General features: G+C 30.5%; 1 protein-coding gene across 2 annotated transcripts; it reads left to right on the top strand.

Annotated features, from left to right (window-relative positions):
• Positions 1-2,002: 2,002 nt before the first annotated feature.
• Positions 2,003-12,950, top strand: LOC132723236 (mucolipin-3-like). 2 transcript variants are annotated; one of them, XM_060707916.1, is made up of 9 exons: positions 2,003-2,112; positions 5,366-5,553; positions 5,927-6,023; positions 6,249-6,343; positions 8,180-8,312; positions 10,329-10,449; positions 10,867-10,957; positions 11,948-12,047; positions 12,661-12,950. In XM_060707916.1, exons 1-9 carry the CDS (start codon positions 2,004-2,006, stop codon positions 12,933-12,935), a joined length of 1,209 nt encoding a protein of 402 aa, XP_060563899.1. In that variant the 5' UTR covers position 2,003; the 3' UTR covers positions 12,936-12,950. The 2 variants fall into 2 exon arrangements, with proteins under 2 accessions (XP_060563899.1, XP_060563900.1); XM_060707917.1 differs by lacking the exon at positions 2,003-2,112 and adding an exon at positions 3,635-3,917.
• The last annotated feature ends 724 nt before the right edge of the window (positions 12,951-13,674 follow it).

The following is a 13,674-nucleotide window of genomic DNA, read 5'->3' as shown; positions in this document are numbered from 1 at the left end:
TCCCGATTGGCCCTTTTTTTCACGAAAATTTAAATTAAAACCCCAAAGGATTGACAAAAATTGAAAACAAAAACAATCCAAAAAAAGAAAAAAAAAATTTAAAAAGAAAAAAACCCATTTTTGGCAAGGGCCCGACCGTTTTTTGCAAACTTTGGGTGTTTGGATTCCCGTAACTTTTCTTTTTTCCCATATAAACACCCGGAACCGGCTTGAAATTTTAATACACTCAATTTGGGAAACTTTAAAAAATTATTTTCCCTTTTATTTTAAATTCTAAGGGAATTTTTTCTTCTTTGGGCCCAAAAATTTTAAAATTTAATTTTTTAAAGGGGCCCAGAAAAAGGAAAACAAATTAATTTGGGGGGTTTTACCAAAAAAATTTTTGGAGGCCATTGTTTTCTTTTTTAACTGCTCGTTTTTTCAAAATTAAAAAGCCAACAAAAACAATAAAAATAAAAATTAAAGAAAAAACAAAAAATTTCGTTTCTTTCTTTACAAAAACGGCGAATGGACTATTTAAAAAAGAGTATTTTATGTAAAATTTTACAGTATAACTCTGAAAAAATTGGGGCCCCTTAAAAGCTCGGTTTTTAGGGATTTCCCGGGTTTTCCCGAGGGTTTTTTAGGAGTAAATTTTTTTGTGTTTTTTAGCTTTTTTTTCGAAAATTTAATTTTCTTACACAATTCATAAAATTTTTTTTAATTTCAACACAAACTATTTTAAGATATTTTTTATTTTTTTAAATCATATTTTTTTTTTCCTTGCCAATTTAAATGAAAAATTAAAGGGTTAAAATACCCCTTTTTTTTAACATTTTAAAAAATTTTTTACAGGAAAACAGATCATTTAAAGGCCGACAATTTGCGGAAATTGGGTTTTTTTTATCGTTTCTTCACATTGACTAAACAATGGGATCCTTAAAAAATAATTTGTTATTTATTGGAGACAATTTGTTTTGGTTTAAGTTTGGTTTAAAATGGGTGATGATTATTGGGGATGATGATAAAAATTTGGGATATAAAAAAAAATTTGTTTAAAGACAAAGATGTTTAAGGTCAAGTGAAAAATTTATAATGATGATAAACCCATTTATAAAGGGTTTAAAATTGAGTGTTAAAGTTTATAATGATGACTTAAATTTAAAAATGAATATTTGTATGATGATGATGGGTGATTTATGGTGTAGCGATGGGTAAGGTTTTAATATTGTGGGTGATGATTTATGATTATGATTTAAGGTGATAGCCTGATAAAGGGGGGATTTTTGATGAAAGTATGATGATGATGGTGATTGGGATGATAAGGGGTGGAATTTGAAAATGATTAATTTGGGGATAATGAAAGCTATCAAGGTGGATATTGTGATTTCGATGATGATGATTATAGCGGGTTTTGTTGGAAAAATATTGTAATGAAAAAAATGAAAGATTACGATGCGGGGTTTGATGGTGTTTTTGAATAATGTGGTTTGGTTTTGGGGAAAGATAATGTGACATGGTGGGAAGATTTATAATTATGGTTTTTTTAAATTTGATTAAATTTTGATTTGGTTTTTGGGGAAAATTTAAAAGAATTTATAAAGTGGTGATGGGGGTTTGGGGATTGTGGTTTAAGATGGGTAAAAGATGGTGGTGGTTAATTTATAAAGATAAAATGGGTAAAGGATGATTTTTAAAGATGGGTGGTATAAAATAATGATTTACAAGGGCGGGAAAATATAAAGTGGGGGTGGTTATGATTTTAAAGATTTACAGTGGGTGGGAATTTTATGTAAAAGGTTTGTTAATGAAAAATTTTTGACCCAGTGGTGGTAATGGAATGGTATTTAATGATGGTGATGGTTATGATTATTATGATGGTGGAAGTAATGTTAATGTTGATAATGATGGTGATGGTGGTGGTGGTGATTGTGGTTATGATGATAATGATGGTGGTGGTAATGATGATGATGATGATGATGATGACAATTATTATTATTATAATGATTATGGCAATCTTAGCAATGTTGACTGACATTCAAATTCAATGCATTTTGTTTCAAATAGATATCAAGAATGAAGATCAGCATGAAAATAATTCAGCAGCAAGACTAAATGACGTTGTTTTAACTGGTAAGATTCTTTTTAATTGACACTATGTATAAATATAGTGTGTGGAGTTTAAAGTGAATTGGTCTTTAATGGAAAGTCTGATGTACAATAAATAATTAAGTTGATATTATTTAGTATCAGAAAATAACAACAAACCACGAAATAATTATAATTATATGGGTGTTGTTGGCAAGTATATGATACACGATTAGACTAAGCACTATATTATCATTTTTAAAGTAATATTTTTATCAACATTTGAAATACTTATGGAAACTATGCTCCCTGTTGACCGATTCACTTTTAAACGTGACATGCAGAAGATGTTTATTTTACATTTAAATAGAAACTGTATATCAATTATCAGTTCTTTAAAATACTTTTATCAATTCTGAGCATTGGATATCGATAAGCATATAAAATAATGATTATGTTAAAAAACTATGAAAATTCATTTTCTATAATTATAATACTTAAAATTCGACTAGATTGATTACAAAAAATATTTCAAAATAATTGTAAGGCTACACAACTTAAATTAGATATTTTTGAAATAGTCCAGTTTGTAAAATGTTCACTTCTTCCTCATTGAGTTCATTTACGACATTCTCTTCCCCAAGTACAGACTTCCTGTCACGTAATTTGTTTATAATGAAGGTTTCTTTGTAACGATAAAGAAATTAGTCCGTTAATTATAACAGCTTTATTGATAAACATTTGTTAAGGTTCTAGATCCATCAATAACTCGTAAAAGTTCGGTAACTTGCGTCCTTTTGCGTATCTTATTTTATCTAAACTTTTAAAGACGTTCATTTGACAATAGATTGTTGACGCACCTGTTTGTCAAGCGTTAACATCTGCAGAAGAACACGAGAACGCATTTAAAGCCCGAGTCCGTATGGACAATGATTAAACATGTCCGAGGGCTTTGATAAAAGTAATTCTGCAATCATACAGACACATGAATTTCGTCACTAGCTTTTAATGTGGTATTGTATGTTATATTTAATAATGAAAAGCGGGCCATAATTGCAGTTACCTGTTTTAATGTGATGTCACGAGTCACGCTTATAAAACAATGCAATGACAGCTCGTGCATATCTGATCTGAACCTTTAAAGCTACATGCCAAACTAATTCAATAAAATCAAACTTCAAAAAAAAAAAAAAAAAAAAAAAATTACTTAGACTTTAGGACTTTAGGAATGTAAAATACTAAAGATTCAATCAATATTTGACATGTAATACGTGGTTAATGACTTATTGTATTAAAATATTATGACTATATTTCTACTGCGTTACTAACGAAGAAAGGGGTTTGTTGCAAATTTTTACATCATTTTAGTAACTTACGTGAGTTGTAAGTGCAAATAGATAGGTGTAAAATGGTTCCTTTTGGTCTCTTCACTTCATTTTACGTTTACACATATTTTAAAAAAAATCATGAAAATAGCATAAATCTGGAGGCATGATGCTTTAATTCCTGTTTACATTTCCGATAAAGTAGTTATCTGTGTGCAACTTTTATGCAAAACTTTATTTTCATTCTGCTCCGAGGAAAACAGACGCTTACTTCCTTTTATGTGGCACGGTGTTTTCCCGAGCATATATGATGGACTGGATACCTTAAGAAAGGCGTGTTATCAAGATTTGAAAAAAAAGTATTTATTAAAGTGAAACCGAGAAGCTTTTCTATCTAACTAGGATGTTCATGAAAAAAGCTTTTCTATACATTTATGAAAGTGAAATTGAAAGTTAAAATTGCTAGAATATATATTTCATAATATCCTCATGTCATTATAGCGAAAATGGAATTAGAAACTAGCGGTAAGTTAGTACAAGATTTATGTAAGTATTTTTTAATAAACATACAAATTTATTGACACGGAACATATAATCAAATAATCAAAGCACAATTTAGAATTTGCAGTGAAGATTAACGTTCATTATAAACTGATTATATTTCAAAATAAGAAATAATCTCTAAACAGCTTTTTGTCAATTTGAAATGAAGCAAACGGGTAATGTTCCATGCGGAGTTATTTAATCAATGTTATTAGAATTTCTTCTTTATCTTAGAAGCATTGGCTTAATACGCATTTAAAAAGACCAACGCAAGATAAGCATTTTTTTTAAGCAATATTAGTTTTATTAAAAAGTTTTTTTTTTTAAACAAACAATTTTTAAATCAATTTAGTATTTCTATTGTTTTATAACGATGATTTAGCAAGATCTTATCTATTATTATAAATCCATTGCTAGCATTTTTAAGCACAGAATATTTCTTTTTTTAAATAAAAAAAAAACAAACAAAAAACTAACATTGATTTATCATAATAATTTACATGTGTTATATAATATATGGCTCGTGAATGCAGAGGGGTCAGATTTCAAGAATATTTAGTGTTAAGGTGTGGGGCGTGGCCCTTTCCTCCTGTGGTGATAGTGGTGATACTGGACCTTGGTGTAGCAGTACTCATGCTATCCAGGTTCGTTAGGTTCAATATTCTTTTAGTCTGATGTCGCTGTATTCATTCTTCTATCAATCGTTCATATATTTTCTGTTGTAAAGTATGACAACAAAACAATGAAAATCATCAATATGCATTTAAAGTAGCTTTTAATATTTATTTATGAGTTTATGTTAAAAGGCACATTATTTCTTACACATTTATATATTGAAGACAATTTTAATGTATGACAATAATATTGTAAAGTGAGTTTTAAGGATCTTTAAGTTATATTGTATTAATATGTAAAAATAATTCCATAATTTATACTTTTAATTAGTTAATGCAAAATATTTTTAATGTTCATAATCCTGTTCATTTATATTGTTTTAGACATATATGATTGATGTAAAGCGCCTTTGAACATTTTAATGAAAAGGGCGCTATATAAATGTGGTATTTATTTATTATTATTATTTATTTTTGCCTCTTTTACACTTAAAATACGATTTACTGTCACCGTGATTACATTTGCATTTCGATCTCCTTACAAACTTTTTGCCACTAAGAGTAAATGATCAAAACGGCAACAACAATGCAATCATAACAACAAAGCTATTGTAGTACCGTTTTATAGCTGCGTACTTTTACGTTTATCAAAGGAATTACTAAGAAAGAGTCAGATATTTGCAAATAAAGCATTTAGATAAAAGCAAAATTTGCTATATCAGTCTGTAACAAAGAGTTGCCGCCCTATTATCAGCTAACAAGAACGCTTACTCTTACATAAATATTTTAATTTACACTATGAATTTTTGTTCGCAGTTAGGAAAGACAGACCGGATGGTAACAAAGTCGCTGATTACGAGGATGAAGCAAAGAGACTTCGTAAACTGTTGAGGCTTTACTTCTATTCAGCATTCAAATTTAAGGGGAACACATGCAACTTCCATTTTATTTACTGTTTCGTCTTCTTGATGCAAATCATAAAAGTAGCTCTACTTACAAGTCAGGTTTGATCCTTGAAACTATTTTTGCTCTATTTTTTATTGATTTACTAGTCAGAAGTTTCATAATCTGATAATCTAAAATAAGAATTTAAATTACATTGATAAATCTTACAATGCTTATAGATACAAATGAGATATGTTCTTATGTAGTTATGATTCATGCTTTATCGAGCACATAAATTAAACAACCAGTAATATCTAGCTATATAATCTTATACATGATAAACTATAAATATCCTGGCAGACATTAAGCTCTAAATTCGAACTATTTTTAATTATTAGTCAGCGGTAATTGCAATCCACCCAACTGTGTAGGACCACTGTTTTACTCTCACTTTATTTTTCATGACTTTTTGCTCTACTTTTTACAATTCAGATGTTCCAGTTTGGAAATGATCGAGGAAACTTTAGTTCAGTTGTCAACAGAGGCCATCTTGTCCTTCGACATCTTCTTTTAAAAAACTGGGACGCTAGTAATGCATTTTCTTGATTCATATGGTTCTTCTTTGGCGCATGCGCAGCTACTAGGGTTACAATATTTCGGATATAATTAAGATTATTTAAGTTCAATACATAAAGCAGATATCTTAACTTTTCTTTGAGCAATTAGTTTTCTAAAAAAGTAATAAGTAATGTTTTACTATGATAGGCAGCACAATATCATTGCTCACTAGTTCGATGGACTATTTATTTTACAGGTTGGGAAACGCTGCCATATCCTCCTGCACAAGGTGACTTTGCCGTGTATAATATTGATGATCTCGAGAGTGGTATTAACTATGCTGTTAAAAACGTAAGTGAATTTGCCTTTACCCTGATAAAACCAAAGGTGATAAACCCATTGCCACCACTATAGAACCTGGCCAATTTCCGTCAAGTCTGACCTGGTTCTTCACTAATTGCCGAAAACCACGTTCTTAAAAAATATTAATGAGCACTTCAAAAAGTCGGAAGCTGAGCAAGACCACTTAAAATTTCTGCAGATTAAGGACTAAAAATATTTCGAAACACTTCTATGATACAGTTTCTCAGATTTAGAATTGTTTGCTTTCTTTGTCAAAATGAAAATATCGAATCGGCCAGATTATTTCCTGTACATGCCATCGTCCGCTTTTTTCCGTTTTAAAAATGTATCAAAATTACATTTTAACCTAATAAAGCTTAGCCAATAAGGATTTATTTCCAAAAATTTGAAGGAATCTGAAATACGGAAGTACTACTTGTGATGAGGGCGACTTCTGTTTGCGGTTTGCAATAAAAACAACAACAATTGTACTCATAACATAGTATTTACTTCCTTGAATTGATAGTCCCGAAACTGAAAATGAGAGAATATTAAAGTACAGCCAGTCAGGAAGTTAGCTGTTCAAATAACTTGACATAGATTTAAACTTGGATGGTAATGTTTTATTTTTAGAAACATGAATATAAATTGATACAATTAATACGTTGTTACACACAAAAAAGTGATACTAAGTATTTTTTTATTCGCTGATCGATTTTAGTTTTTATAATCAAACCAAAGTGCTTGTTTTAATACTTTTAACGTGTTTTTTCACATTTAATAGTTTCAATTTTAAACATCTAATAATATAATTTTTTTTGCTTTCAGTTTTTTTCTTTTACTTTATTCCACCACTTTTAAATAGCTGTACATGTAAAAGCGATGACTATGCTACATGTACTTATATAAACGAATATCAGTCTTATTAATGTACTTACAAAACAACAAACAATAAAAACAAAACAACGAAAAAATGTATTGTAAGTGTATCAAAATACATGTATAATGACACACACATATATATAATTGTGTTAACTTCCTGTTTCTATAGTCTAAGCAACCAATCATGTGCTTAAGTGAAAAGCGCTTTTATCCGTTCATCAAATTATACACAATTGGGATGTATTTTATTGCAAAAGGTACTTGTTCGAGGCTTATAGCTATCTAAATTTTGTAATCTAATTTTCCTAAGATATATGATATAATTAATGTCGTCGAGTTTTTTTACTATCAAATTCATTGTGAAAGACTCGCCAAGTATTAGATATATCTGAACTACTTGTTTTTTCCTAGTAATAATAGATATAATCTTCGCTCTTCAGCGAATAATGATCTAATTCACTTCAGGCCACGGACAAATTATATGACACAAATATTTACATACAAAGCGGCACATTTATGGAATACATTTCCAACCGACATAAAACTAAAAAGTAAATTGTCACCTTTTAAGGGTAAACTAAAGGATTATTTAATTAAAAATACAGCTTTAAGCTCTAAAACTTTTAACTGATTTTTAACAGAAATTTATATAGCTCTCTTTTTTTGTTTTGTTTATTTCGTTAAGATTGGTTGATGATTGCATGTGCATACGAAGTTAAGATACTAATTTCCATAAGCTACATAAATGCTATGTATTTGTAAGAGTGTTATATATGTATAGAAGGCCATATTGGAAATAAGTTCCATGTTTATTATGCACTCTTAATATGTCATCTTCACAAAATAAATTGTTATTTTATTAAAATGAAAGTATACCGAAATTGTCAAAGGTATAAAATCGTGTATTTCCGTTTACAAACCAAAGTTGTCATATTGTATAACTTCCTATTTAAAATATTGCAGTATTATAACGCAGAAAGAGAAGCCATTGGGTACTATGTTCGAACAGCAGACGACGAAATGATAGCAACAATGAAATATTTTGACTTTCCCGGTTTTCATGATGCGAGTATTGGAGAAGGGATAACCATATCTGGTATTTTTTGATTTTATTATCCTATCAATTGCACACTAATCACATGGTCAATGCACACAATCAATTAATCTTCGATAAATTTTCGGTAAATTTCGTGAGTTGTACACAGTAAGATGTGGTTATATATAATTTGTTTCTACGAAATCGTTGTACGCAAAAAGGTAAACTGTAGGTTTATAATTTCTAAATGTCCTACCTGTTGTTAGATCGAAACCGCGTATGTCTATGTTTTTTATTTTTTGCATATTTATAACTATTTTTAAAAGTATTATATTAAAGTAATGACTTGAATGTTGTTCTTTTTGTTTTTGTATTTTCTGATCGCAGATCAGGAAATACAATGCTGACATTCAATCTCTGGCACAGCGCTTCACGACAAACCTAACAACAAGTAGTTCTCAAAAACAGCTTACAGTTAGCGATGTAAAAGAAAGAAATATTTTTGTTTTGTTACAAGTATCCAACAAATTACAACGCAGTAGTGTTGGCTTATAGAATTGTCAATAAATGCACAATCACAAATTACGCGGATGAATATCATTTTATTCAATGAAAATGCTTTTTAGCGATGTTGATTACCGTATACTTGAGATAAATCTGACTGTCGAGTAGTGGGATATATACATGTCAGACTGTTTTGGCGATAATAGTTTTGCTAAATTATTTAAACCAGTGTTAAACAACAGGTTTATCGTGAACAAAATACCTCAAACTTAATAAGGATTATAAACCCTAAATTTCTATAGAATCATTTGAATTTATTCAGTTTTCTTCGTATAACTTCCACGTGGTGCAGGGGTAACGTGCTCGTCCAAGGTGCGAGACGTCTCGGGTTCAAATCCCAGTCGAGACAACTATTTTTAAGTGTCTTTTTTAAGCCACGATATGAAAGGGTAAAGTGTGACTGTCATAAAAAATAACATAAATGATTTTTGATGCAACTCTGGTCATGCAAAATTCCGTATGCATCAAACTCAAACTGTTATAGTAAAAAATCTAAACGCGATCGCTGCATCTCGGTGTCCTGCAAGATGAATTATAGTATATAAAAAATAAACTTATACAGGAAAATACATACAGATATACAGTACGATTTAGTAGCAAAGATCAGAAAATAGCACAGAGCTTGCAGCCCTTTGATTTTAATATGTTTTGCACAAATTTTCATAAAAGCTACACTCTGTTATAACTAACATGGTTTTATAAATAATATTTAAAATTCATTCGGATTAAAATCATTTAATGTCATTTCAGTGCCGTAAAATACAATACAAAACGAGAAAAATCAGTATATTCGTGTTGACAACTGGCAAGCACTTGGCCATAAAAAAATATTGCAAAATAAAGAAAGAAAGTCTACAAACAATGGCAAAAAAAATTGGGATCGAACCACAGACCTCTGATATATGACATAATCACTTTATCGACTGTGCTATTGCGGATGTGACGATAACATATTACATATACATAGTATCACTTTTCCAAATAGTAGTTATATAATTGATATAAATCTCGTAAACTATACGGACAGAACCGAAGTGGGATCGAATATTTAAATAAGTGCTATAATGTATTCATAATTGACAGGCAAAATAAATCAGACTATAACATTCACTAATTCAATACTATATAAAGACTCATTAAATAATTAAAACAAAACAAACACAGACAAAGCAAAATGAAGCGAAAACGTGAAGTACATTATGTAGTTGTGAATTTTTTTCTGCCAATCTTTAGATCTACTTGATGATACAAACAGAGCTAATATGTTATTAAAACTAATGCCAACGAAATGGGATGTGGTTTAAAACGAAAGTGTAAGAGATTTTGTGACTGCAGTCGCAGATCGTCTTTTGTTCTTTTCGAGCTTTTGTTGCTGTTTTAGACCGTTAGGGAAAAGGCAATCTACGATATCGTTTATTCATTGGTGGAAAAAATTAAATTATAAAAAAGTAATTCCAGAAAAGTAACACACAACCTACAAATAAACATATTGTTTTTTTTTATTAATTGCAGACATAACGTTTCCTATTGACAAAGGACTGACCGTAGATTTAACGCATGAAAATGAGACGGTGTACAGTTATAATATCACCCGTGAATTTGATCATCACAATCTGTCACAACCAATAAAAAGGTTTGTCTTACATAATGGTGTATATAGATTTTTAGTCTTTATCATTTTTCTTCCAATACAAACTCTAATCAAATTTACTTCACAAAAGTATTTTAATAAGCAAGTAGGTTTTGGGCATTACAAAAGATGGTAGAATTATTATAAGACCTTCTGCCGATATCACTTGAAGCTGTAAAAACTGTAAATAAAAAATAAAAAAATAAAATAGAACTATGAAACAATGATAAATACACATTGAGCATATTATTAACCTGTTTACATGTATTAGTAATAGGCTCAAATAGTAATTTGAGAAGTTTCAAAGTTATCACAAACCCTCGAAAACAGCTAGTTTGAATACAAGTCAGGAAGTGGTCGTATGATTGTTGTTTAACTGTGCCACATTTTACATTTTATTTGGTGCTATATCTTTGTTAGGATGTTGTCAACAACACTTCACTTTAAGCTCCATTCTGTACGTTCACATGAAAGCAGTAGGAAGGCAACTTGTCTACGAGTAGAGGGTTGGGTGAGTGTATTTTATTTTTCTTACAATTACATTGACAATCCTGACATGAAAATTTAAATGTATAAAATATATTTCAAAATTCCTTAAAGCGGCCTTCAGCTTTTATTCTTTGTTGAAACACGATTCTGTGTTGTTTAAACCTAGTATTTCAGTAATTCTGTCTTGGAAAAGTGCATCATGTCACTGTTAAGTCTTCAAAACAGCGTCCCGAGAGCTATTTATAGCGCACCAGTAACGTTTGTTTAAAAAAAGAAGTTCGGGAAACGAATCGTCCGCTTCTCTAATTTATATTGTATCATAGTTTGGGGACCTTTCTGTTCTGTGTCAGAGTTAAATCGTATACATATACATGCACAGTGCGTTAACTGGAGTGCAGGTACTAGTATTAGTTACCAGCACTCCTGAGCACGCCCATTGATTGGTTCATTTTTGCTGGGGTTTACTTTTTGTGGCGACAGAGAAAGGAAACGCGACATAAATATGATATAAAGATGCTCGTTCATTTGTTACTTTTTTCTGGGGTTTCATATTGTGACAACAAAAAACGCGTTTTATGTTTGACTATGATACAAAAGAGAAAGAACACCAAAACACTCGGCAATCTGATTAATACTCTGGGGTTAGCCCCCCTCGTACAAATAAGATAGCCTCGTATTTCGGTGCTCTTTCTATTACATAGAGAGCGGACCAGTAGATTAAAGGTAAAGCAGTCTGCAAATTGGACATTCTATATATTATTTAAGTACATTCGTTTTATTCCCATTGTCATTTGTACAATTTTTTAAAAGGTGATAAAGATTAAGTTCAAGACATCCGATCAATTGCTTATAATAAATAATTGGAGCAGGCCCTGTTACGAAATATCTTTATTTTGAAGCATATGACTTATACAATAGTAGATAGTCCTATCATTCTATCAAACGGCAATAAGGATGGCGATTAAAATAATATGGATTCAATAAAGTGATTTTTAAAATTTGACTTTTACAGGTGGAATTTGTTGATCTGGACAATAATGGGCAAGTGTCGGTTGACCTTGACACACGATCTAGTAGAATAAAGTGCAAAGACATGAATCTGTCTTTATCAGGTAAGTGATGAATTCAATATTAAATATGTTTTATTTGTTTTACATAAAAATGTTGTTGTGTTTTAGCAAGGAGTTAAGTTGGTTCCATATATTATGGCTTGTGGTTTTAAAGCTAACGGAGGTAAAAGAACCTTAACATATTTGTTTAATTATTTGCATAAAAGTAAAATTTGCAGTTTCATTGAGAGAACTATGCTCTCACTGTTGTTATGTTTTATTAACACCCGTATTATCACACCCGTTTACATGTAGCCTGTAGGACAGCTTGATGCTATACTATATGAATATAACTATAACTCACTATATAAATGTCAGTTTTAAACCGAATTACCAAGATATTTTCTTCTTTCTTTATGTCTCTTTTCTTATTAATTATAACATAATTACCTCCCTAAAGGGCACCTGGAAAAATATTGATGTATAGATTTCCATTTCTTATTTAACAGACATCCATACAATTAGAAAACTATAAAATAATAACCAAAGGGTCACTTTGACACAGAAAGCGTAAGTCGGAATTTCCGTTGAACTCGTTTTTCAATACGAGTTTCAGTTGTCTTTTGATGTAGTGGAAACATGACTTAAATATCAAAACTTGATTTTCCTATTTCAGACTGGCAGTTAGAAAACACTTCAGAACTGATCGGGGCCTCTGTGATTGCTCTATGTCTTATATCATTATTACTGACTATTGCTACCATGATCTTTGCGGCTTACACTTTCTGGGTATGTCAGTGTTTACTAGCAATATCATTTGCTTTACTAGTGTGTTCTGTAGCATTACCTTGCTGTATTATTGAATGTATGTCAAGTGTAATTACAATATTTGATTATAAGTATTTAGTAAGAGACTGTACATGTATATGTTATGTTATTAACAGTTGCTAATCTTAAATATATTTTTACACTCTTTTGAGTGACATTTCTTGGCTCATCTGTACAACAGTTTCCTCCTGGGTTCCTGGCCGCTGGTCCTTGTTGCTTGGTCGTATGGGGGTAGCGTTCATTGAACGCCGCCTTTCATTGTTGATCTTGTTTACCATACTCTAAGTTTGCAGTCAACACGTATTCTAGTACAACTGTGATACTGACAAAAATAAAACAACAACAACAAAAACGACAACAAAAAACAACATCAACAACAACAACAAAAAACAACAACAAACAAACAAAATCAACAAAAAACAATCCAACAACTACAACAAAAAAAACAACAGCAAAATATAACCAATACTGTAAACCTTTTAAATGTCAGATGATTCGTCATAATTTCGTCATAAATCCGCCACCACTGCGACCCATCTGATTTAATAATTATATAGGTATGAAATGATCAACACTACTTTTGCTTTCAAAAGCAATTTCGGATAAACAAGATATGTTTGTAAAACATGTATGCCCCCTATCAGCAGCCAATTAGTCATGTGATCAGGTTATTATGCATGACTTCTGACCCAGTGAACAAACAATTAATAAGGGTTATCTAGTATCTTCTGGTCATGTCTAGTCACAAGGTAATAATTATTGTGACCCATAGGTTGTATGCAGCCAATTTTTTAAGTTATTACAAATCTTACCAAATAATATATGCATAAATTTTATGAATCATGTAGCCTCATTAATAAAA

The sequence above is a fragment of the Ruditapes philippinarum genome, unplaced genomic scaffold (assembly GCF_026571515.1).
Source record: "Ruditapes philippinarum isolate M1 unplaced genomic scaffold, ASM2657151v2 ctg2815_1_1_1_1, whole genome shotgun sequence".
Classification (NCBI taxonomy): domain Eukaryota; kingdom Metazoa; phylum Mollusca; class Bivalvia; order Venerida; family Veneridae; genus Ruditapes; species Ruditapes philippinarum.
Note: the sequence above shows the minus strand (reverse complement) of the source record. Positions and strands in the feature narration are given on the sequence as shown.

What these genes read in the sequence shown, in the direction of transcription:
- LOC132723236 (XM_060707916.1), top strand. Translation starts at nt 2,004, where the DNA reads ATGTTGACTGACATTCAAATTCAATGCATTTTGTTTCAAATAGATATC. An exon ending in TAGCTCTACTTACAAGTCAG is followed by an intron (nt 5,554 to 5,926) that starts GTTTGATCCTTG and finishes TTTACAATTCAG; the next exon opens with ATGTTCCAGTTTGGAAATGA. An exon ending in TTAACTATGCTGTTAAAAAC is followed by an intron (nt 6,344 to 8,179) that starts GTAAGTGAATTT and finishes AAAATATTGCAG; the next exon opens with TATTATAACGCAGAAAGAGA.